We start from the raw sequence: 24,952 nt of genomic DNA, 5'->3' as shown, positions 1-24,952 counted from the left end.
AAAGAATACTAATTTGCACTCAGCTGTTCCTGGAATTTTGCTCTTGCATGAGAATGGTAACCATTATTGTATTTATCCACTGAAATCCTATTTGCACTTTCTTCTTCTTCCAGATCATAATGTGATTTTACTTTCATGCCAAAGAATGATTGTTAGCTGGTATTTTGCTGGGTACTTTTTAGATTGATTTTATCTATTATGCTTTGTCTCCCCATATTCTAATGACAGAACCATACAAAATCAAGTTGATTTCAATTGGGTACCTGAAGTTATACAAGAGGAACAGTGGAACAGGGGCCTGAATAATGAAGCTCCAGAACCTAGGGGCATGAACAAGGTGTAAGATTCATATCACCAAACACTGTTGTTTGTGCAAAGTAGATGTCAATAGGTTCACAACATAAATTTGTCAATCTTTTGATTGATAATAATACAATTCTAAATATTAGTTTTGCTCTTGGTTTGGAATGAGACAGCTGGAACAAAATGAAATCTGAAGCCCCTCGAGCCAGCCAAGGCTTGGGCTTTGTCCTGGAGGGTGCTGTGACACCCAGTGACCTGGCAGCCAGCAAAGGGAGAGGCTGCCCTGAGTTTTTTGGATAAAAATGCAGATTGTGGAGATGGCATCGTGAGAGGTCACCCAAAGCTCAGGTTAACACAGCAGCCTCACCCTAAAACAAGCTGTAAGTGGCTGAAACGCCTCTTGTTGGATGGACTGTGCTGGAGTCCAGATTTGGGGCTGGGGATTGTCACAGGGCTGTATCAAATGCCACTGCCAGTGTGGTGGCTTCACTGTCAGACCTCCTGGCCATCATTCCCTTTGTTGCTCTCGCTTTTCTGGTGGCACTGCCATTGTCTGTTGCCTCCATCCTGGCTGGAAGCTATTCTTTCTGCAGCAGCAATTTGACTTCCATGCCCAACCATCACTGGGTGTGATTATCACCGCTGTAGGAGCACCCTTGGTGTAAAGAGGATTTATTAGACATGATTAATAATAATTTATCTGGTGTCACCCAGTACTCTATGTCCCTCAGAGCTCAGCTTTGTGCACCAAAAGGTGTAAATGTCCTTCAATGCCTGTTTAATACACAGCAGAATAACCCAGGGCTGATAATAATAGTCCTGAAGCAAGCACTAAACCAGGGGAAAGCTGGTTCCAGCTGTGGTGTGGTATTTTTGATGCAGGAAGGGAGAATAATTCCTGTTGGGTACGTACATGAATGCAGATGTGATTTGGATGGCACAAACAGGACGTTTAGAAATGGAAAAAATGGAAATCTCATTATCCTGACAGTAATTCAGGACTATTACAGGGAAGCTCAGGAGCTCTAATCAGTAACACTGTATTAGCATGACAGAGTTAATGGTGATAAAGTAAAAGATACTGATTAAAGAACATTTTTCTCCACCTAAGATCTGCCACCTACTGTATCCAAACACATCAGTGGGCCAACATAGGTGGGTTTGCCTCCTGCCTTGATCTGCTTGGCAGCAGCAAAGAAATTCACACATACATATATATATGATGTCTGTTACCTTAGAAAGATTATTCTCTGGCTCCTTCCAAACCCCACTTTATTATCTCCATGCCATGGGGGCTGTTGTGCAGGTGCAGTCCCCATAGGAATGGGCATGGGGAGTCAGATGTGGAGGCCCATATGGAGCACAGAGCTGCTGCAGCAGGGCTCTTCCTGTGCCACAGGGCTTCTAGCAGCTTCTCTGGGTGTTTAACAGCCCATGGTTATCTCCAGCTAAAAATAAGGCCTTGGAAGAATTAGCTGGCTTCCCTGAGCAGGGAGAAGTGCTGACTTTCTGTGTCAGTTCAAAGTTATTCCTGGGAATGAATTAGCCCTTGTTCTGACCACATGTGCTGGAATGGGTTCCCTGACTCTGCAGCTGCCTCAGCAGCCAAATGCCAGTGTGCATCAGGAGTCAGAGCCTCCAGGAGGAGATCTCTGACCCTGACTGTTGGGATGAAGCTTTTGTACTTTTGTAAAGTGTGTTTTCCTTGGGCAAAATACCTGGGGGTTTAAAATCATAATGGTGAGATAGTTTCAATGCAACCAGCATTTCTCCTGGTTAAATAAATTCTGAGGAACAGCCTTGTTCATTAGCAGGAAGATTTATAATGACTGCAAAAGGATATTCAGGCTGCCAGTTTCTTAATAGCTGATCTACACCTACTCCCCCTTGTCCTGTCACTCCACAGTTTGTAGTCAGAGGGTCTGCTTCAACCCTGCAGTTTTTCTCAGGCTGAAATTATAGAGCGGCTGAACCAGAGGCTTTATGAAAGGAACAAGTAGCAACTTCTAAGTGGAAAAGGGAATATTTTACAGTTAGTTAGAGGAGCCAAGTGTCACCTCTTTTTTATTTTAATCTTATTCCAACCCCGTGATTTCCCAAAAATAGACTCACTCACCAAGAACGTCACATTCATCTTGGTTCTGCTAATGATATTTATACTTTTATATTGGATGGGATTAATTTTCCTATCCTGTTAATGCAGCATGTGATCATTAAATACCTTTACTGCACGCATAGACATATATTTTCTGTGTCAGAAAGGAAAGCAACTGGCATTTTAAATTACTGAGTGATAATTGTAGGTGGCTGTTTTCCATAGTGCTTAAGGAATTCCTTTCATTGTGATAAATGAGTATAAGACTCCCTTTTTACACAGAATCAGTTCACAAGTGAATTTATTCGACAGTCACAGATTGTGGGTCTACTGAAGACCATTTTCCACAAAGGTGCCTGTGTTCATGTACTGAACCTGTGTAACAGCACCTTATGGAGGAGAGGCACTGAAACTTCCCAAATGATGGGTTTGGGTACTAACACCTCGTACAACTAATGCTGCAGCTCACATCCTGCCAAATTTCACTGAGGCTTATTTCACATCCACAGCTCAAGAAGTGCAGGGAGTGCCTAAGCAGAAAGAGATCCAATGACAAGCAGAGTAAATTATTATCCTGGCATTTTAAGTAAAATGTTTTACAAAATCGATTTGCAGCCATGCACCAATAATGTATCAACTGCAAAAGTGAATTCCAGCACGGGGAATCTGCCAAAAAGAAGAGATTTTATCCTGACAGGAGTGAAACAAACAGACATTCAATCAGGGTAGATGTCAGGAAAGCCAAGAGAAATAAGAACTCCATTCTGCACTGTTTCCCAAGACATAAAAACAGTGATTAAAAAAGAGACCCTGCTGCTTGTGAAACTCTAAAGCTTGAGTTCATGGCTCCTGAATGGACCTGTGCCTTCAACAAAACCACCACAGCTCCTGCAACCTCCCACAGAAAGCAAGAAGAAAACTGCTGGGGTTTGACCATGTTATCAGGCAGCACCTCCCACATGGAGCTTGTTTCTGTGCACAGAGGTTTGTTTCCTCAGCCACAACAACACAGAAAACTTGAAACCAGAAAAACACTATTTTTCCTGTCAAACATGAATTTGAGTTTACCTGTCAAACATGAATTTGAGTTACCTTCAAAGGAAGGTGTTTGAGTTCTGCTTCACAGGAAGCTTTCCCATCTCTTCCATTCAGTGTTGCACTGGTCCCTCATTCATGGGCTCCTTTCAGGGAGGTTCCTAAACCCTCCTGGTGTCTGTCCTGGGGCTGCTGGCTTATTGGGCATGGTGGTGTTCCACCAAAGGCTGGAGACCCTGGAGGCCTTCTCCAACCATAATGATTGTGTGAGTCCATGGAAGGAGTGCTAGCTCACACCCACCCTGAACCTCTCAGCTGCAGTCCGGGGTCAGGGGCCATCAGTCCCTCCCTGTTGCTACCAGGAAAATTTGGCTTTGGCTGCTCTGTAACCAAAGACCTGCAAACACCAAGGATCCTGAAGAGGGGTAAAACATCCCATTCATTGTCTAATTTTGAGTTTGGGTGGATTCTCCATGAGCACATAAAGAAAATAAGATGTTTTTCATAGCTTTCTGCTTTCAGCACAGGACTCAAAGTCACTCCCAAAGCAGGACATGGCAGCACCATTCCTCTACCCCTGCTGTGTCCAGATCCATGCCCCAAGCACTGTTGCACTGGGCAGCCCTTTTCAAGTCTGTGTAAAGAAGAGTAAATGACTTTACCTTAATTAAGGGTAAAGCCAGCCCACAACTCCCTTTTCCTTTATCCATGCTCACAGTGTTACTGACATGCGCTGATTCAGAGGGGCAAGCAGACAAAAGTTTTTAATTTGTTACTCCAGTCCTCAATGGGGATGTTAAGGATTTTCCAGACAAAAGACTAAGACTCAGCTAGCCCCAGCTGAATGCCTCTTCTGTTCATTTGCCTTTTGTGGTGTAACTGCTAACAGTGCTAAAAGAAAGAGCCTGATGACTGATGTGCTGCTTCATTCCCGTTATTGGAATCTGCTCTGAAACACAGGATCAGCTGAGCCCTGGGCAGAGCTGGGAGCACAACAACGTATTTCCTCTGCAAAGCTCTGTTTGCCACCAGCCTCAGCCTGGCTTTGGGTGGGGCAAAACCTTTTCAAAAGTATAAATGGGTGATATGCTTTGTTTGCAACCCACACAGTCTGGGCAGCATAAAAACTGCACAATATGTAAGAGCCAAAACCAGAATGTGAGTACAGGGAACAGATTTGAGTGTGAGTTACCAAGGGTGCCCTCAATAACTTCACAGACAGCATCAGGCTGGCTGGAGTGTGGCTGTGCTGGAGGGCAGGGAGCTCTGCAGAGGGATCAGGACTTCTATGATTGTATGACAGCTGGTAGGGACTGCCCTTGCTTCCATAACCATGAGGTACCTTTGGCATGGCTGCAGATATTGGGGAGGACTGAACAAGCACCTCTCTTCACTGTAACACTGAAGAGACTGGGAGCTCACTCTCAATATTTGCTTCTCCTCTTCTAAGAGTGTATTGACAAGTACAGTAATTCCCTTGGCTTCCTAATACATAACTTTCTCTCAAGTCTAGAGGAGACGAAAGCTAAACTTCATAAAACAAGGCAGTGAAGATCCTGTAGAGAAGCAAAATGAGCAGCAGTGAGTTGTTTTTTCCTGAGGAAAAAATAAAGTGACAAAAGTTAACTCCTCCAGATCAGAAAAAATTTTGAACCATACTTAAATTGCCTCCAAACTTCTTGAAATAATTCACAATAAACCAGCCTTTTACAGCCATTGGCAGATAGAAGTTAACATGGCCTTAGCTCTTCTAAGGGTAAATGAGGGTGATCAGTATTTTTAAAAAGAAAATAAAAATTCTGAACTGCAATAGAAAACAGAGAAGGTATTGAAAAGCACTATCACAAAGATAATTTACTGCCTTAGAATTAGGAGAAATGTTACCAGACAACATTTTGTTTCCTGAATCTATTAAAAACCTGCCTTGGTCATGAAGAAAATCTGTCTTAGATGACTGTGGTAATTTTAGAAAGCTGCTGACCAGCTGTGACTGTACATCTGCTGAATAATTTGGCAAACTGCCCCTGTTTCCAGTCCTTTGTCCTGCATGATTTAATAAGATGTGGCTTTGAATGCAGCGTGATACAGTTGGATTCATTTCATGCCAACTCCTGACACTGAATTTTTCTGAAGCTCTTTCAGAGCTTTTCCAGCCCTGTTTTCCTGCAGGGATGGATGGCACTGGTCAGGGGAAGTCACACTATTGTTGTTACCATAACATCCCTTTTGTCTTAGGCAAGAGCTGGCTTGTAAAAGAGCACTGCAGGCTGGAACCTCTGGTTGGAAGCAGAGTAGAACAGGGAACAGGATGGAAATATCCCATCTCACCAAGCACATCCTTCCTCTCACTGAGATTGCTGAATTCATCTGAGCTCAGCTGGGTCATTTATTGCTGGGAGACTGCTCCCAAAGTCTCCCTCTCCAGCTGAGAAACTTCCTGATGTCCCATCCATGTTCACTCATGTCTGGTTCGCAGCCACCTGAGCGCCCTCTCAGAAGCTGTGCACCATCAGCAGTGCTTCCCTGCAGCCCTGCCCGTGGGTGGCTGTGGCTGTGGCCACCCACAGTGGGGAGTGTTAATCTCTCCCTGCGTCCTGATAATGTCACTTCTGACCTGCCCCAAACTCCTGTTTGCCGTTATGTGGTTGTGCCACACCGAGGGCTCCCAGCTGCCTGGAGATCTGCTGGTCTGTTCAAGTCTTTCTCTCCCTTTGTCCTTCTGAGCTTTGGAGTTTGCAGCAGAAATCCCTGCTTGCTGCAAGAATTTCTCACTGTTAAACTGCATCCTGTCTCTGACTTGTTCTCTGTACTGGGGCAATGTCAAGCTTTCTGCTGTCAGCAATCTTCCTTACCATGGTATTCTTTGGGCCATCCAAGCCCAAACCCTGTCTGACAGAACCATACTAAAAATAACTGGAATAATTAATCAATTAACTCCTCTTGCTGGTTCATGGAATTCCAGAATCACTGGGGCTGGAAAATCCCTGCCAGCCCAAGGAGTCCCAGCTGTGCCTGATGTCCACCTTGTCCCCAGCCCAGAGCACTGAGTGCCACCTCCAGCCCTTCCTGGGACACCTCCAGGGATGGGCACTGCAAAGCTCCCTGGGCAGCCCCTGCCAAGGCCTGAGCACCCTTTCCATGCAGAAATTCCTGCTGCTGTCCAAGCTGAGCCTCCCCTGGCCCAGCCTGAGGCCCTTTCCCCTTGTCCTGTCCAGTTCTTACATGACTGACTATTCTGAATAGTCCCTTGCCTTTAGCATGCCTGAATCTTTGAGCTTTCTTTGTGCCTGTATTTTGGTGAAAATACAATCAAGAAATTTACCTTTCCATATATAGAGCACAGGTCCACATAGTTTCTGTAGTTTCTGTCCTCCTCTTACTTATGTGGAAAAGGAAACTCTTATTTAAATTTACTTTTACCCTTGGAAAACCCAGTTTGGCTGGGTTTTGAGGCTTTCTGAATTTATCTCTGGGTTTTTGAATTTCCAAGCCATTCCACAGCCTGACTGTTTTGCTGCATGGGGTCATGCTGCTCTAGAACTGGAAGGGCCTGCCATGTTCCAGAAAGGCAACCACATAATTATGGGGTGGCCATGCTAATGATGTTGCCCACACAGGGTGAAGCCACACTGCAAGACCAGAAACTCTGCTTGCAAAGAGGTCAAACCACTCAGGATCCCCAGAGGTTTGTGTGTTTTCTGGAAGAACAGGCTGTGTCACACACATTTAAACGGTGCCGTGCCAGAGGGGAGAGCATGTGGAGCACTCTCTCTCCATCAGGACAGCATGGATAAGATCTGAATTCAGCCCTTTCTGCAGAAAGCAGCAATTATGTGTGTCATTCCTTTTCCAGCTCTCCCATTGCCAACCAAAATGTGGCATCAGCTATGGAAAAACCCATTGTTTCCCTTGTGAGAATAAACTGTCCCTACTCACATGCACAGAAGGCAAAGGACTGCCCAGAAGAGCAGAAAGTGCCTCTGAAGAGCCCACACCTCAAAAGGAGCAGCAGGGACCTGGCAGTGCCTCCACATTAAAGAGGTTTGGCACCCAGGGTACAAAAGTGTGTCTCTGAGTCAAGCATCACTCTGCTGACAATGGCTTTGCACTGGTGAGCTGAGATGTGATGCCAGCTGACGGAAGAATCAAGAGCCTGGGTTTCTGGATGCCTCCATCCCATCCAGCAGCAGAAACAACGCAGCATTGCCTGCCCAGCAAAAGCACCAGCTGCTGCATGTGAGCCAGGGAAGTTCAGGGGGAAGAGGAACACCCTCCTTGTGGGAGGCAAGGTGCACAAGGAACTCCCAGAGGTAAGGTCTGCCATATCACCTCCCAGTGTGAAGGTGTGACCCAAAAGCAGGCTGAGTTGCTCCAAGCCCGCACCCTCCACCTCCTCTGAGCCTCCACCACACCCCTCCTCCTTCCTGCCTCTCTCTAGGCCAGATCAGACTCCCATCAGCTCATGTCTGCCTGGCCCCACTCCTTGTGCCCAGGGCCAGGACAGGGACACCCTCAGGGAGATCTGCTCACCTGGGCTGCTGGGTGTGCTTTGGCTGAGCTGAGCCAGTGCCAGCCTGTTCTGTGTCTGCAGGGATCATCCGCTTGAGAATGATAAAGTTGGGGTGTCTGGAGGATGCAGTGCCTTCAGATCTTGTTGGCTTTGCTTTCTGCCCTCACGTTGGAATTCACTTTTTTAGGGAGAATAACTAAAAGTGAACAAATTGAGGACATTCAGCTCTGGGCCACCTGGGTCAATGCAGACCTTGGATGGGAGGTGACACCCAGGGTGTCCCCACAGCACTCCCATGTGTCTGACTTCCCTGCCACCTCGGCTCTGTGAGACTCAAAGGCTGACAACAACTAACAACAAGAAGTGCTGGTGCTGCCCCTGGGTCAGGGCAACTCCCAGGATCAATCCAGGGGATGAGCAGCTGGAGCAGCCCTGGAGAAGGAGCTGGGGGTGCTGGGGGTGAGAGCTGGGAGCCAGAACCCCCCCGTGCCCTGGGCTGAGCCCCAGCGTGGGCAGCAGGGGAGGGGGGGATTCTGCCCCTCTGCCCCTGGGCTCAGCTGAGACCCCACCTGCAGAGCTGCCCCAGCCCTGGGGCCAGCACAGGAGGGACCTGGAGCTGCTGGAGAGACCCAGGGGAGGCACCAGGATGGGCAGAGGCATGGAGCAGCTCTGCTGGGAGGACTGGGGGTGTTCACTGGAGAGGAGAAGCTCTGGGGTGACCAAATTGTGGCCTTGCAGCACCTGAAGGGGCTACAGGAAACATGGAGAGAGACTCTGTACAAGGGATGGAGTGACAAGGGGGAATGGCTTCCCAGTGCCAGAGGGCAGAGTTAGATGGGATATTGGGAAGGAATTGTTCCCTGGCAGGGTGGGCAGGCCCTGGCACAGGGTGCCCAGAGCAGCTGTGGCTGCCCCTGCATCCCTGGCAGTGCCCAAGGCCAGGCTGGATAGGGCTTGGAGCACCCTGGCATAGTGGAAGGTGTCCCTGCCTGTAGCAGGGGTTTGGAACTGGAAGATCTTTAAGGTCCCTTCCAACCCAAATAATTCTGTGATTCCATGGCAATTTCCTCTCCTAAAATCATGGCCACTCATCAGATAATAAGGAATGGCTGCCAGCCAGCAGGAAGAGATCCTTGCTTAGAGATCTGTTCCTTGACAGTGAAGGAATGAGTTGCATGAGAAAGAAAGCAGAACACAGAATTAGGGGCTGACACCTTTCCTCCCTGGACCATGTAATTAATATCTTTGTGTTTAAAAGCATTACACAGAGAGCTGAAACCATGCCTCACTTGTGCAGGTGAGGCAGTGAGTTCTGTGCTATGGGAATTACCCCAATGCCCAGACTGGCAATGGGAGCATTTTCTTCATTCCTAGAAAGACCAGCTAACGGCATACACTCAGCTGGGGACACAGGAAAATTTGTGTTCTCTCTCCTTTCACTGCTAAAGAAATACACTTCCATTAATGGCAATTACAGGCCAGCAAAGCAGTGAGGAGCAGAAGGGTTTATAAGAAAAAAAGTGTTTTCAAAGAGCTTGGTACATTACCTTTCTCAGTTGCATTTTGAATAGAGCTTGGTTTGGAAATGGATGCACCTCTACAGAAAATCCATAGATGAAGCAGAAACAAGGAAATTATTCAGGACAGGACTATTTGATTGCACTGCAAGAGAACAAAAAAAAAATGCTGCTGTGGAAATGTGAGTCATGAATTAACCACCCTCAGCATCACCAGAACTGAAGTTAGAAAGAAAAAAAAAACCAATAAAGGCAAACAGAAGAGACAACAATCTGATAATGTTGCATTTGGAACAGGAATGTCTGTAAATGGTTTTTGCCTCTAACTTAGATGTAAAGAAGACACAAGGACCAAAAAAAGAACATCACAACACTTGTGGAGGGTGAAAATGGCAATGTGGCTGTTGTGTAAATGCTTTGTCCGGAGTTTTGGGATATGAACTACAGGTGCTGTGACTCCTCATGGAATGATATCTTATTGATAAGATTTTCCCTGTCCTAGTAGAAATATCCTGTGAAACCATTCAAAATACATATCTGAACAATTTCATGGGATACAATAGGCTGTGATGATTTAATGTGACATGAGAGGAGCAGGAAAGGGATCCCATGTTGGGTAACTGCCCTTGACAACTCAGAACACAGAAATCCCTTTGTGCAATGGCAACTGGGATCACAAACCAGTTTTTATTTAATTACCTTTTAACTTCACATTTACAGTCTCTGACAGAAAACTCTTTGAGTTCTCTTTTTCTCCCTCACAGCAGCTCACAGGCACACTATAATATCCAAAAATTAAATTATATGTAATATGCAAAATCCTTTCTCTACTAAAACCAACTACAGATTCCTTACAGTGATTAATTATGCAGAAAATAGAATGGGTCTTTTTCTCAGTATATACAAAATACCCTCAATAGTTTTCAAAGCAACACTGTATGTAGTCTCATGCTGGTTTTGTTAGAAAAGATGATATGCTAGCAGTGATTTGTGGGAGATATGTCTAATATAAACTAAATGAGCCACAGGAAAGGTGCCAAATAGCCCTGCACAGAGTCACTGGGAGACAGCTGAGTCACACAGCCCTGCTCCAACAGAGAGCCCATAACTTTGTCCAGAAGCTTTAAACCACTTACTTACTCCCATATTTTCTTTTCTCTTTCACCATTACAGGCTTTCCCTACCCTGTGTGAGCCTTAGCACACTCTTGCACTAACACTTTCTTTTGGATGTTGAGGACGTGGGAGACAGGTGAAGTACACACTTTCCAACAGAATTTCACTAGTGGACTAAATAGATCATAAAAAATGTATTTATTCATTGAAAATTCTCAGCTGCAGAGGCAATAGCCTAAATATGCAGGCAGGGAGTAAAGTCTGACTCTGAATAATACACAGGTCTCCCCAGGATGTGCTGTGGGCCAAAAGCTCAGATAATTCTGTTTCCTTAGCTACAAGCTGGTATCTATTCAGTAGTGAGGGTTTAGCTGAAAATGGGTATAATCAGCATGGGGATGTTTTGCTTATGCTTTTGCCCAAACTGTTTTATAACCTGATGTGTCACCACTGCGCTGCTCAGGCTTTTCCACGGGATGCTTCTTTTTATTCTTTGCTTTTCTAAGCCCCTCTAAGCTTTTCTGGATAGGTCATTACAATGCCATCATTCCATGCTGCCAGCAGTGCCAGCGGGATGTGACTGAGTGTCTGCAGGGAGGGCTCTGAGCAGGGCCCAGCCATGGCACCAGAGCCACGGGCAGGGCCTGAGCCCAGCCATTGCCCTGCACAGGAGGCACAACTTCTTCCCTGGGCAATGCCCAGCCCTGAGCACATTGCCCACACAGCCTGGGGGCTCTCCTCCCTGGGGCTGTGGCAGAGCTGTGTGCACACAATGCTGTGCCCTGTGCTCTGGGATGGCCCTGCTGGAGCAGGGAGGTGACACCAGCTGCCCACTCAGCTCCTTCTGCCTCAGCCACACTGGCATCCTGTGTTTATAACCAATACTGGTGGCTCTCTGGACACAGCTCCCAGCTGGAAGCATCCCTGGCTGCAAACTCTGTGCTCCCACTTGTTTTTCCACAGCTGCTTATTCCTACCTGCTCTTGCTGGGAACAAAAAAAAAGTGAGTTAAAAGGAGCTGGACTCCTCTGACTCAGGGGTGTTTTTATCACACCATAACTCCCTGACAGGAGGGTGCAGCCCAGGGGGCATCAGGGTCTGGTTGCAGGGAACAGGGACAGGACAAGGGGAAAGGGCCTCAGGCTGGGCCAGGGGAGGCTCAGCTTGGACAGCAGCAGGAATTTCTGCATGGAAAGGCTGCTCAGGCCTTGGCAGGGGCTGCCCAGGGAGCTTTGCAGTGCCCATCCCTGGAGGTGTCCCAGGAAGGGCTGGAGGTGGCACTCAGTGCTCTGGGCTGGGGACAAGGTGGGCATTGGCACAGCTGGGACTCCATGGGAATACTTTTATAACCCTGGAATTCTGTGGTGATCTGTGTGTGTACCCTCCAACTCAAGAGATTCTATGATTCTGTGCAAAACCCACATGCCCCATGCTGCTGACCCCTGCAGCAGCCACCTCCAATCCCCTCACAGCATCACTACCTTACCTTGAGTGCCATCCAGCTGGTTTTTTTAGCAAAAAAAAAAAAAAAAAAAAGAGCAAAAAACACCTGTGAAAGATCCTTCTTGGCTTTGGTTGCTCATGTTGGAGAACAAAGCAAATTCTGAGGGGAGCTGCAGTCCCCAGCAGCATTCCTGGTTTGGGATAAATTCCTGCCATGAAGAAGCAACAAAGAGAAGATTGTACTAACTTTTTAAAAATCTATCTGTGCCAGAGCTTCTCTAATGATGGACATATTCACATCACAGCTGAAGTTTTCTCAGAGCTCTGAGAAACAGAGATCGCTTTAAAATTTACTTCCACATCCTCACTTGCCTCATTCCCAGCACAGCCTAGGCCCAGGGTTTTGACTGATCTTAACATTTAGCTAATTTAAATGCTAATTCAGCTAATGTGAAGAATAAAACAAGGTAGGGATTTGTTAGCAAGTTTCTGCTGTTGCTTTATGTCAACAGATAGACTATCTAAAACAGGATTCCAAGGGACAGCAGCACATTGTGTTACCGGTTGAACAAGGTGCATTTTTGGTAATAGCAAACCTTGGACTTGATAATACATTACACAACGGCAGAGAAGAAAGAGGAACATTTTAAATTTTTCAGAACTAGTACATCTTGGTCACTGACCACCAAGAAGGTTAGGCTGTCCTGAGCCCATCTGCTTCACGGGGTTTGCTCTGATTTTTGCACACAGAGAAAGACAGCGTACCTCCTCTCTGTTTCACTACTGCAGTCGATCCCGTTGTTCTGCCTGTACAGAGGAATTAAACCATTCCCCTCGTGTCTGACTGTATGTCGACTTTTTTGTTTTTACTGAGCTCCGTGAAGTCAGTGAAGCTCCACAGAGGCAAAGCAGATGCAAAAGTAGGTCAGACGGCTCATGGCTCCCCTCAGGGCTGGGTACGCTCCCGCCTGGGTACGAGTGCCCCGGGCTGGGACGGACGAAGCCGAGAGGGGTGGGCTGAAGCTGGGATGAGCGGGTGATGCCATGAGGAACCACGAGGAGCTGTAGCGAACGGCGTGAAGCCGTGAACAGACGGACGAAGTTGCGAGGGGCGGGCGGAGCCGTGAGGGGACGGGCGGAGCGGAGCTGGGGCGGTCCCTGGGGCTGCCGGAGCGCTGAAGAGGCGGCTCCGCTCCGCCTCTTCCTGCGGCAGCCGCGCACTCGCAGCCATGGCGCCTCGCCGGGAAGCCTGTCTGCTGCTGCTCCTCCTCGTCCTGCCGCCGGCGAGCGCGGGGCTGAGCGCCTACTTCGGCACCAAGTCCCGCTACGAGGAGGTGAACCCGCACCTGGTGAGCGACCCGCTGTCGCTGGGTCCCGGGGCGGGCGGGTCGCTGCCCGCCTCCTGCACTCCGCTGCAGCTCCGCGCCGTGCTCCGCCACGGCACCCGCTACCCCACGGCCGGCCAGATCCGCCGGCTGGGCGAGCTGCACGCCCGGCTGCTCCGCCGGGCCGCGGGAGCCGCCGCCTGCCCCGCCGCCGCAGCCCTGGCCGAGTGGCCCATGTGGTACGAGGAGAGCCTGGACGGGCGGCTGGCGCCGCAGGGCCGGCGCGACATGGAGCAGCTGGCCCGGCGCATGGCCGCCCGCTTCCCCGCGCTCTTCGCCGCCCGCCGCCGCCTGGCGCTGGCCAGCAGCTCCAAGCACCGCTGCCTGCAGAGCGGGGCGGCCTTCCGCCGCGGGCTCGGGCCCACCCTCGACTTCGGCGGCGATGGTGAGTGCGCGACACACACCCCCTTCCCTTGGCTTTTCCTGAAGGGCTGAGGGATTCCCAGCTGTCCCAAGGGGATGGGGGACTCCCGTGCCTTCCTGGGGGCGCTCCAGGTGCTGCTCCCTGAGGGGGTGAGGAGACCCATGCCCTGAGTGAATGGTTCCCGCGTCCTCCCTGAGGGACTGGGGCACCCCCTGGCATTCCCATCTCTCCAGAGGGAATGGGGGTGCCTCACACCCTCTTTGCGGAGCTCCATCTTTCTCCTGAGGGAACCCTGTGCTTTCGCTGAGCCCTGGGGGAGCCTCGATCCACCCCTGAGGGAACACCATGACCTCCCTGAGGGTCTGGGGGACTCCTGATGGCTTCCTGGGTGGCTGGAAGAATCCCTCCCTGAGGGATCTCTCAGAGGCATTGGGGATGTACCCTGTTCTCCCTGTGGTTGAGGGGGACCCTGCACCCCTCCATGGGGACACAGCTGTGGTGAGTGGCATGTCCCTTGGAGGGTGTTATGGTGGCCATGTGTTGGTACTTTTGGGGATGGTGATCCCCCTCACGCCCACGTTTGCTTTCAGAGGTGGAGGTTGAAGTTAACGACTCCCTGATGCGGTTCTTTGATCACTGCGCCAAGTTTGTAGTGCTGGTGGAGGAGAATGACACGGCCATGTGCCAGGTGAACGCCTTCAAAGAGGGGCCTGAGATGAAGAAGGTCCTGGAGAAGGTGGCCAGTGCCTTGTGTTTGCCGGTGGAGGAGCTAAATGCAGGTAAGGAATTCCTGTTGCAGGTGGCTTTGGCTCCAAGGCTGGCCAAGAATGACTTCCAAGATGTGTAGTTATGCAGAGTAGGTAATTTGAAGTGGCTGTGACTTGGAGATGCAGTCTCTAATTAAGTGCATGAGACTGTAAGTCTGTGTTGGTGTTGCAGTAAGAGTGATTGTTGGATAGTGGTCAGAAGAAAAAGATGTTTGAAAACATCTTTCCTGTAGCTCAAATCAGCTTTTCCTGGTTTTGGAGGGATTTGAATGTTTTAACTTTGCTTTTGTGAAACCTGTTACAACTCCAGCACATAAGTGACCTGAGGAAAAGCAGCCCTGTGTGTTAACTCACCTGTCCAGAGCAGAAGTGCTGGGTTTGCCTGTGTGGTCAAGTGGTGGGAAAAGCACCCCAAAATAAGTGTTGTTGTTGGGATTGCAGCATCAGACACATGCTGGGGACAAAGTTCAGCCTGGTGCTGCTTGTACACAACTGCTGATGTGGAGGGGGAGATGTCCAAGACCTCACATCTTCCCTTTATTGACTCTTCTGACCTGTGTGGCTGCACTGGCAGCTGACACCTATTTCACATCAGCAGATGGACAGCATTTAATGTGGAATGCTCTTGTTTTCCTCTTATGATGATGTAATGTCAAGGACTTGCAGTCCAACATTTGGATTTTGCACAATAATTCTGTTAAAACTGTGTATTTTTGGTGCTTGGTCTTTGTCCTGCCAAATATTTATTGGATTTCATTGTTTGTATTGCCAAACAGTAATTGCAATTCTTTTTAGAGGTAAACTGAGGAGAGGAAGTTGCTACTTGTGTAGCAGTGGTTTATCTCTTGCTTGTTTGTTGGATTTATTGCAGACCTTGTTCAAGTGGCTTTTCTCACCTGCTCATATGAGCTGGCCATCAAAAACGTGACCTCTCCGTGGTGTTCACTCTTCAGTGAAGAAGATGCCAAGGTATGTGGGGCTTGGAGCAACCTGCTCCAGAGGAAAGTGTCCCTGCCTGTGGCAGGGGGTTTGGAATGAGGTGATCTTAAATGGCCTTCCATCCCAAACCATTCTATAACGTGTTTTTCACATGGTAGAGTCACGTGAGAAATTCACTCTAGGGCACGTCAAATCAGGTCTTCCAGAGGCTCTAAGATTCTGCTTGGTTTTGGGGATTGTCAGCTCTCTAAACCAGGACAGAACCCAGATAAATGAGACAAATGTTTGTTCCTCTTCTTTCAGAATTGTTTGATGTAACTTTTGATGTTCAGTAAGGCTTTTAAGGGAATTTGCACCCCTGGGAAAAGAGGAGACCTTTGCACAGTTAGGTGTTTGGCTGGAGGGTGGGCAGTTAGGAATAAGTGATCTCCTGTCTAAGAGGATCAGGGCCACAATGGGCTTCTGCTGAGACCTGCCCCGTTCAGTCTGGTTATAAATAACTCAGCAGGGAGGTGGGAAATGACTTGGATGCCAGGAATTGTCAGGAAAGGAACAGAGAACGAGGAGAGCACTGTGTGCTCTTGAATAATTCCAAGGCACAGTTCTGTCTGCTTGATGTGTGCACGTCTCTGGAACGTGAAAACAGACGCAAAACAAGCTGGGCTGAAGGTGTGGGATGGGTTCTGTGAGAAGAATGACAGGCCAAAGGCAAAAACAAGTGCTAAAAAAGCAGTGGATAGTGGTTGTCTCGTGATGTGCAGTACCTCAGTGAGGTGTTTACACGCCCTCTGAACAGAGAGAAGCTGTGAGAGGGGCAGAGAAAAGAATGATGCACAAAACTCCATGATATCAGAAGGCTAATTAATTACTTTATGATACTGTATTGTACTATAACTATATTACAGTATATTACACTAATAAGAACTATCACTATCTAGAACTCGTGACTGTCTGTAGCCTGACAGTCCACACAGCTTGGACTTGATAGGCTAATTAACATAAATAATCTCTACTAGAATCCAGTTACTAAATTCCTTCAGATAAACTATCTTCTAACACATTCTACATGAGCACAAACACAGGAGTAGTAAATGGGATAATAATTGTTTCAGCTTCTCTCAGTTCAGAGGGCATGTGAATATCACACCTTAGGGGTTTTTTTGTGATTGTTACCAGTTCCTGAATTTGGTCACTCTTTGGTCTGATCTGTTGTCTGGTTTTATGCTGAAGTGGTTTGAACTGGAGCCCTGATATTTGTGGTTGTTTCTGTGTCACTGCTCCAGGCTGTGAGCTTTTTGCTTTCCCTTGGTGCAGCAATAAAAACCTGTGAGCTCTAACTTTAGGTGCTGGAATACCTGAACGACCTGAAGCAATACTGGAAGAGAGGCTATGGCTATGACATCAACAGTCGCTCCAGCTGCATTTTGTTCCAGGATATCTTCCAGCACTTGGACAAAGCAGTGGAGGAGAGCAAAAGGTAAATCAAGAGGCTGCTCACTTTGGGGGTGAGCTTTTTGTGCGCAGTCCTGAGCTGGATTTCATTGAAAGGAAGTTCAGTACTTAACTTCTGAACACAGCAACCATAGGAGAGCTGGATTTAGGAAAATTTTAATAGTGACAATACAGTTTTTACTGCAGCAGTATTACTTTGAAGAGTATAATTTTTGCTTTCATTGATGCTTTTGTGCTCAGCTAAAGTGTTTCCATCTTTCAACTTGCTGATCCACACAGGCCTTCAGGGGACTGCTGCCTGATAGTGGTGTTTTCTTCCTGCAGTTTGAGAGGAGACAATGAGTTAAAATAATACAGCTTTTATAATATAGCTTTCTTGTTAAAAATGAATAATTTGTTGCTTAAATGTTCATTTACAGTCTGTGCTCATGTTCTTATGTAAACTGAGCAATTAGAAATTCATGGCTAATAATCAGTCACGTGAATTAATACCTTAGCAGATTAGTATGGAAATTTTATAGAAGTACAGGATGTCAAGGAGAGGGCCATAAGATTGTATAATGGAAGGAAAGTTATCAATTTTGTTCCCTTTTAGTGTAATTTCCTCTTTAAACAGTGAGAGCCTTCCAATCCTTGCATTACATACACTAGTTGCAGCTGTGTGTCTCGCCTGTATGTAAAACATACCTGGAAGTTTAATAATCAATTTTTAAAAATCCCAGAGCTGTAGTTGGAAGAAAGAGGTACAGATGGAGCTTTCTGGGATTTACTGGGAGGTGGGAAGAGCAGGTGCTGAGGCAGAGCTCCCAAGCACAGTGGGAACTTTGTCTTTCAGCATTGGCTGTGGAAGCTCATTTGCAGCACCTGGGGCTCTCATGTCTTGCTATCACAGAGGGAAGCGGGCAGTTGAGTGTAAAGGATCTCAGGACCCTAAATCTTGTGGAATTCCAAGCTGGGTGAGCAGTCTTCAGGATGAGCCTCATCCTGAGCAGGAGTAGGAAGCCGAGGTAGCCGAGTGCCGCAGGAATGTGTTACTCCCTTCCACAACGGAAGGTGGCAGTCGCAAAGCACTGGAGACCTGGGAATAAACTGGGTTGGGTAACCCTGGAGAGCATGTGGGAATCTACCAGGGCCGGCTTGTCTCTCTTGGAATCTAGGGAGCAGAGGTGCAGCTCATCCTGTTTCATTTACAGAGAGAGATTTATCTCTTTTTCATCTATGAGAGAGACATCGTGTGGCAGTGTGAGAGTACAATGAAAATGAGAAAACATACAAGTAAAAAGATATATAAAAGTCTTTCTTTTTATGGTGATGGTCAACTTCAAGGCAGCAGGTTAAACATTTTTGCAGCATTTTCAGAAAATGAACTTCTGTGATGATGAAATGTCTTTTAGTGGAATGTTGTTTCAAATCAATGGTGTTTAACAGTGATTTGAAACTGCTTGCTCTCAAAATTTAAAAACAAGAAATGAGTCTAAAAATTTAAGAAAAAGAAATTTACTTCCAGGGCATTATCTTTGCCCCAAAATCTCTTTTCTTTTTGGAAAGCTTAGATTGGCCTATCCAGAAGTAAAAAAGGGAAGCATTTCTGTTCTGGGAAGAAGCTGAGGGATCTGGATTATCTGTGCTGCTCCAGACTTGACAGTGGAGAGCAGTGTTGGCAAGGCTGTGTTTTTGTAGCATACTTTATGCCTTTATGTTCAATAGCTTTGTTCTGTTCTCATTCCCAGTTACAGTGAAATTAAAAAGAGAACCTATTTCTTCCATGACGTGATTGTTGCCCTTGCAATCTTATCACCAAACTTAGTTGCCTTATCAAAGCTTGCTTTTATTTCCTTGGTGGAAAACCCTTCCTTCTAGTTAGTCTGTCCTTAAGAGCATGATGGTGGTGGTAATAAATACCAATTGCTAATCAGTCCCACTTTCAGTTTGCAGTGCAACAGTTTCAGATGTTTTTAGGCTCTTCCCTCATGTGAATTCCAGTACAACTCTGGGGTTAAACTAGCAATAGTTGCTTCTGTGCAGGTCTTGCTGTTAATTACAGAGAGAGATTTATCTCTTTTTCATCTATGAGAGAGACATCGTGTGGCAGTGTGAGGGTACAATGAAAATGAGAAAACATACAAGTAAAAAGATATATAAAAGTCTTTCTTTTTATGGTGATGGTCAACTTCAAGGCAGCAGGTTAAACATTTTTGCAGCATTTTCAGAAAATGAACTTCTGTGATGATGAAATGTGTTTTAGTGGAATGTTGTTTCAAATCAATGGTGTTTAACAGTGATTTGAAACTGCTTGCTCTCAAAATTTAAAAACAAGAAATGAGTCTAAAAATTAAGAAAAAGAAATTTACTTTGCCCCAAAATCTCTTTTCTTTTTGGAAAGCTTAGATTGGCCTATCCAGAAGTAAAAAGGGAAGCATTTCTGTTCTGGGAAGAAGCTGAGGGATCTGGATTATCTGTGCTGCTCCAGACTTGACAGTGGAGAGCAGTGTTGGCAAGGCTGTGTTTTTGTAGCATACTTTATGCCTTTATGTTCAATAGCTTTGTTCTGTTCTCATTCCCAGTTACAGTGAAATTAAAAAGAGAACCTATTTCTTCCATGACGTGATTGTTGCCCTTGCAATCTTATCACCAAACTTAGTTGCCTTATCAAAGCTTGCTTTTATTTCCTTGGTGGAAAACCCTTCCTTCTAGTTAGTCTGTCCTTAAGAGCATGATGGTGGTGGTAATAAATACCAATTGCTAATCAGTCCCACTTTCAGTTTGCAGTGCAACAGTTTCAGATGTTTTTAGGCTCTTCCCTCATGTGAATTCCAGTACAACTCTGGGGTTAAACTAGCAATAGTTGCTTCTGTGCAGGTCTTGCTGTTAAAAGCTGTGAAAGGGAAAGGTTGGGGGCCAGGAATCTCTTTCTTCCATACAAATTTTCTTAGTTACAAAAACATAATGAGGTGTATCTAAAATGAAACTATTTCTGCTTAAGAAGTAGACTTTGGTTAAAAGTTTATCTTGTTCCATATCAAACCCATGTGATTTGCTGTACTGAAATGCCATAGCTGGGTAGTTGTCTCATGTCTTCACATTTATAAAGAATTGTGGTTTTTCCCAAGTCATCCTGCTAGGGATTGAAAATAGCCAGAGAAGCTGGTGAAGAATTACTTTTCACTGCTGGTTTTCCCAGCAGGTTAATGGACAGTATTTTGCCCACAGGAAGTCTGTGTATGTTGATGAGAAATTCAGGTATTTTGGTGCTTAATGTAATATGAAGCTGCTCATCTGATTTTAAAAATCTCTGCAGCTGCACACTTGGGCAGAGGTGGATTTGCAAATCAGTTGTGGCACACTTTAAAGCACTTCAGCTATTCACTAAAACTGTTTTAGATTTTCCTTCTTTTTTCCTTCTGGCTTCAAATAGTTAACATTGCTATTTCCTGCTGGTGAAATAATATGAGGTATTACTTGTGCTGTCCAAATGGGTTACCATAAGGCTCTGGAAATGGGGAGGATGCTTTGTGCAGCCATCTCAGTATTTACAGTGTGTATTGATAATACCAGCCTAGCTGCACATATGCATTGCAAAATATTTGGTGATGGTTTCCTCTGAGAGAGTAAAAGGGGTCAAGGTATCAAAAAAAACCCCAGAAAGTTATTTGAATTTGAATATGGTTCAAGATCAATTGAAGGTGATCTTTGTGAGTTATGGTAAACAGACCAATTTGGCAATTTATTGATAGCTTTTATTGTTGCATGTAATTTGCCTTCCTCTTTGCAGGTCACTTCCCAACACAATTGGTAACCTTTCAGTAGTCATTTACTGCTGTGCCCTAATTGTTCTTTCCAAACCTATGACTCAGTACAAAGGAGTGTAATGGATGATCTAAAACCACTTCACAGTTCAAAACTCTACAAAGGGAAGTGAACAAAAAGCTTCTACATATGCAGCAGCAATGAGATAATTAGATTGAAAATCCCCTTTTGCTCAGGTTCCAAATGTTCAATCAGGTTTTTCATGAAAACCCCTTCACTGCTGCTGGGATGGCTTTCATTAAAAACAGACCGTGTCTCAGTCAGCAGCTCTGTATCATAGTGTGTGGTTGGCTTTGATTGCTCCATCTTTCAAAGGTGGGACTTCTGACATGACTAAAGGGAGTTTCTGGGGAAGCCAGAGGTGTGAAATTCACCACAGATCCTTGTGGCACACTCAGCAGCATCCCTGTGTCTGCACTTCTGATGTGTGTGTGTTTGCTGACTTCTTTCAGGGAGCTGGGCAGCCCGGGGTCTCTTCCCTGGGAGTGTGGCTGTTCATCTGTCTACCCAGAACTAGAGATTTCAAGTTTCTTGGGCCTTTCAGACTCCCCAGCATGTCCTCAATCTCACATTAATTAGTTAATGGATGCTTACTCAGGATTGATCTGAAAAAGTATCTGAGCAGTTTTGATAGAGTCATACCCTTTTATGTACAAATGAAAAACCCAAACTAAACAGTCCCTAGGCAAGAAACAGACAAATGAACTGGTCTGACCAGTGTCCACCTTGGGCAGAAAGAGTTTGCCAAGTGCCAGCATCCTCTTGGTTTGGTTTTGGCTCATGATGGATCAACATTGAGCATTGTTTCGGTGCTGCTGCAGGAATGCATTTCACCTCTGAGGTTTGAAACAATGGGAGAGGTGCCATCAGCCAGGAAAGAGCCTTTGAAAGTGCAGCAGCTCTGCAGTGAAACACAAGGAGGCCTAGCCTAATTAGCTCCAACTGATAAAGTGTTGCAGGACTAGATAAGAGCCTTTTAATCAGGGTTTTTAATGAGTTTTGCATAGTCCTGTCAGCTTGTCAAGTTTGCTTTTGTCATGAGTGAGCTTGTTCCTTGTTGCAACAGAAGAAAAATTTTCCTCCTGTCAGTATTAGTGGTGGTATTTTCTTGTGTTGGTGCTGATTCTGGGAATGATTGGCTGTCTTCTATTTATGGTGGAAGTTTTGACCTATGAGGACTTTACTATTTGACAGATTTTTAAAAAAAAAAAATTTAATTCTTCTTCCCACTGGTGAAAACCCTCTGAGCTTTAACATTGTTAAATATTTCTGCTGCCCTCTGAGTGCTACCGCTGCCTTCCGTGATCTCTGCTACTTCCTGCTATGTTTAGGGTTTGTCCAGCTCTTTTTTTTCCATGAAATAAATCACAGGGGGAAGTGAGAAGAATGAAGAATTCATCCCATAGTTGAAAGCAGATTTTGGAGTCCTTTGACCTGGCTTTTTTATTAAGGAGAAAAGGGACAACATGTAGTCTAAGTTTGCTTGTTAAGCAGATGATAAATCTTACCTTCTGTGCAGTTGTTGGAGGGATTTTTACATGAAGTTTGAAGGTTGGCTGGTTGAGCTCTGCTGCAGGAAATGTTTCATCTTGTCCTACTATTTCCTGGGGTTTGAGTTATTTCTGGCTGAAAATCCACTCAGTGCTTAGGAAATAAACTTTGATTGAAAGTTAGTTCACTTTTTCCATATGGAAAATGAACTATCAATAGTCCTGGGAAGAGTAGGAATGATCTGCTCTGGAGGATGGCTGAGCTGATGCAGAAGATTCAGAATTAAACCCAAATCTGCTGAGATCCAGGAGAGCTAGAATTTACCTGGATGATAAATCCCACATCTGTGCTTTTCCCTGAGGCTTTTTTTCACCCCATGGTGAGACTTAGCTTTTGGGGTTGTGCTGCTGAATTGTTCAGTACTTTCTTCATCTCCATCAGTGGTCAGATTTACTTAAAAGGTAAAAAAACAGGCATAAAACCCCAGTGTGGGCAGTTCAGGAGCTGGCACATCTCTCCAGTGGAACCTGCTTGTGCTCTGCCTACTGAGAGCCCCTTCTGCTCACTTGGAAGTGCCCCATGAAATGAATATGAAACCAATCACTTTCAGACAAGCTCCTAATATTTTTTGGCAGTTTTATGCACAATCCCTTCATCTCCCTTCAAAGGTGGGAGTGAGATTTCCTCAGTGGGCTTTTCCAAGCCATGTACTAGTAAATAAAAGGGAGGGGAAAGGTGGATTGAAATGCCATTAGTAATTGCCAGAGTACAACGTTGAGAACTTTGATGCTTCCAGCAAGACGCTGAGTCATTGATAGATTGTGAGGCAAATAGAGCATGGAAACATCTGGCCTGCCATTTAATATTTTATTAACCTGTGCTACTGTTTATCACTGTTTTGTTGCTTGTTCTGCCTTTATCAGAAATGCAGGGACAGTGGCAACCTTTGCCTGTGAGTATTTTCTGAAGACATAATGTGTCATCGTTCTCCCTACAATTAAAAATGTTGCAGTTTAACCTTGACGGCTGTTTGATTGTCATTGCTGGATGATAAGAAAGCACATCTGAGCTGGAGTCCTGCCCCTGTCCCTGAACAGGGAGTGCTGGAGTCTGGGAAGTCATCAGTACTGCTGAAAGACCAGCCATGCTGGGCTCAAGAGGCTGTGGAGAGCTCAGGGTTGTGTCGCATCAGAAACACTTTTAATCCTCATTACACTAATCCAGTGGGATAGTGCTGAGTGGGAGAGGTTTGTTTTGCCTCCCAAGGCTCTTTGGCCTGTTGGCATGAGGATTTCATGAGGCTAAAGCAAGTGGAAGAAAAACTCAAGCTACACTGAGAGTGAGCACCTTGTTTAGTCCTTCTTTTCCCACTTCTTCCCTTGTTCTTAAAAACTTGTCTGTGCTATAATTTGTTTCCTGCTTTGCAAACATATGCCTTGTTCGTTTTTTTATGATTTATTTTTTACTCTATTTTTTTTTGTGATTTACTTCCATTTCCACCTTCCTGCTTAGCATCACCTGGAAGGTAAAGCTGAACTTTGCTTGAAGCCAGCACTGATTGCTAGAATGTTAATTTTTTTTTGTCTTAGCATTTCTGAAGCCTTTTTGAGTGGTGAGATGTGAAATCCATTCCCTGTGGTGTCAGTGATGCCTGTGTAAGGTTGTTTTGGAGATTCTTGCAGCATATTTGCATTCCCTCTTAGTTAACAAAACAAAGACCACTGTGCAGCTGGGAAGACATGAAAATACAAATAAGGGAAAAATTTAAAAAACAGCTCCAGGAGATAATCAGAATTCCAGGACTGTCTTGTAGAAATAATGCTCCAGAGCTGTACTGCTGAGTACCTTGATGAATCTGATACATCTGAGAAGTGTTAGGATGGCTCTTCAACAGGAAAACATTCCTCTTGGAGCTCTTGGGAGGGATCAGCAAATATAAAATAGGATAATCTGGTAGCTATAGTCATGATTTCTGAACAGGTTTCTTTATCTAAAGAAATCTAGCAGCTGGGGTTAAGGGGAAAGGTCCTTACACAGGGACAAAATTGATAAAATTACAAGAAATGAGGGTAGGGACAGCTGATTGATTTTTTCCTAGCAGAGATAGAGCCGGAAACATCTGACCTGCTTGGAATGTCGAGAAGAGCTGACAAGTTCAATGGCATTGCAAATGTGGCAGTTTTATTCAAGATAACTAAGATGAAGTGTTTCTACTAGGAAGATTGTGAAAGGACCTGGCGAGACTAACTGGGCTGGAAAACTGCAGAGCTGTCAAGTAATCCACCTGGGAAAAAATGATCTTCTTATCACCTGTTGGATAGAATCTGGGAGAGCCTATTGCTCAGGAGCTGTTATGAGGTTGCTGTAGCTGTCTGAGATACCTCACATTTCAGGCATGTGGGGTTTGGAGCAGCCTGGCCTATGGTGGGTGTCCCTGACAAGGACAGGGAGTTGGAATGTGATGATCTTTAGGGTCCCTTCTCATCCAAATCATTCCATGATTCCATGTTGGATTTCAGGAGTTAAGCAGAGAGTTCATAGGTGTAGCATCGATTTCTGTGTAGCTTATGGCTCTTGAGTATTGTGCATTCTGATATTCTGATCTAAAAGGATAGATCTCATGTAGAAAACTGTGGAAGGACTGAGGTAGGATTTCTCAGCTTGGAAAGAACACTTCTGCAAAGCTGTGAGTAGCATGGGTTAAATGGGACATGGCATCTGCACACAGA

General features: G+C 45.8%; 1 protein-coding gene across 2 annotated transcripts in view; it reads left to right on the top strand.

Annotated features, from left to right (window-relative positions):
• Positions 1 to 13,230: 13,230 nt before the first annotated feature.
• Positions 13,231 to 24,952, top strand: part of MINPP1 (multiple inositol-polyphosphate phosphatase 1) — a 40,252-nt gene continuing 28,530 nt past the window's right edge. The window contains exons 1-4 of one of the 2 annotated variants that reach the window (XM_041473373.1): positions 13,231 to 13,788; positions 14,358 to 14,546; positions 15,406 to 15,503; positions 16,817 to 16,950. In XM_041473373.1, coding sequence (XP_041329307.1) covers positions 13,248 to 13,788; positions 14,358 to 14,546; positions 15,406 to 15,503; positions 16,817 to 16,950 — 962 coding nt within the window. In that variant the 5' untranslated portion in view covers positions 13,231 to 13,247. The remainder of the gene's footprint in view (positions 13,789 to 14,357; positions 14,547 to 15,405; positions 15,504 to 16,816; positions 16,951 to 24,952) is intronic. The other variant, XR_005955611.1, reaches the window with a different exon arrangement.

The sequence above is a fragment of the Pyrgilauda ruficollis genome, unplaced genomic scaffold (genome assembly GCF_017590135.1).
Source record: "Pyrgilauda ruficollis isolate IOZ18807 unplaced genomic scaffold, ASM1759013v1 scaffold11, whole genome shotgun sequence".
In the NCBI taxonomy this organism is placed as follows: Eukaryota; Metazoa; Chordata; class Aves; order Passeriformes; family Passeridae; genus Pyrgilauda; species Pyrgilauda ruficollis.
This window is presented reverse-complemented; position numbering and strand designations above follow the sequence as displayed.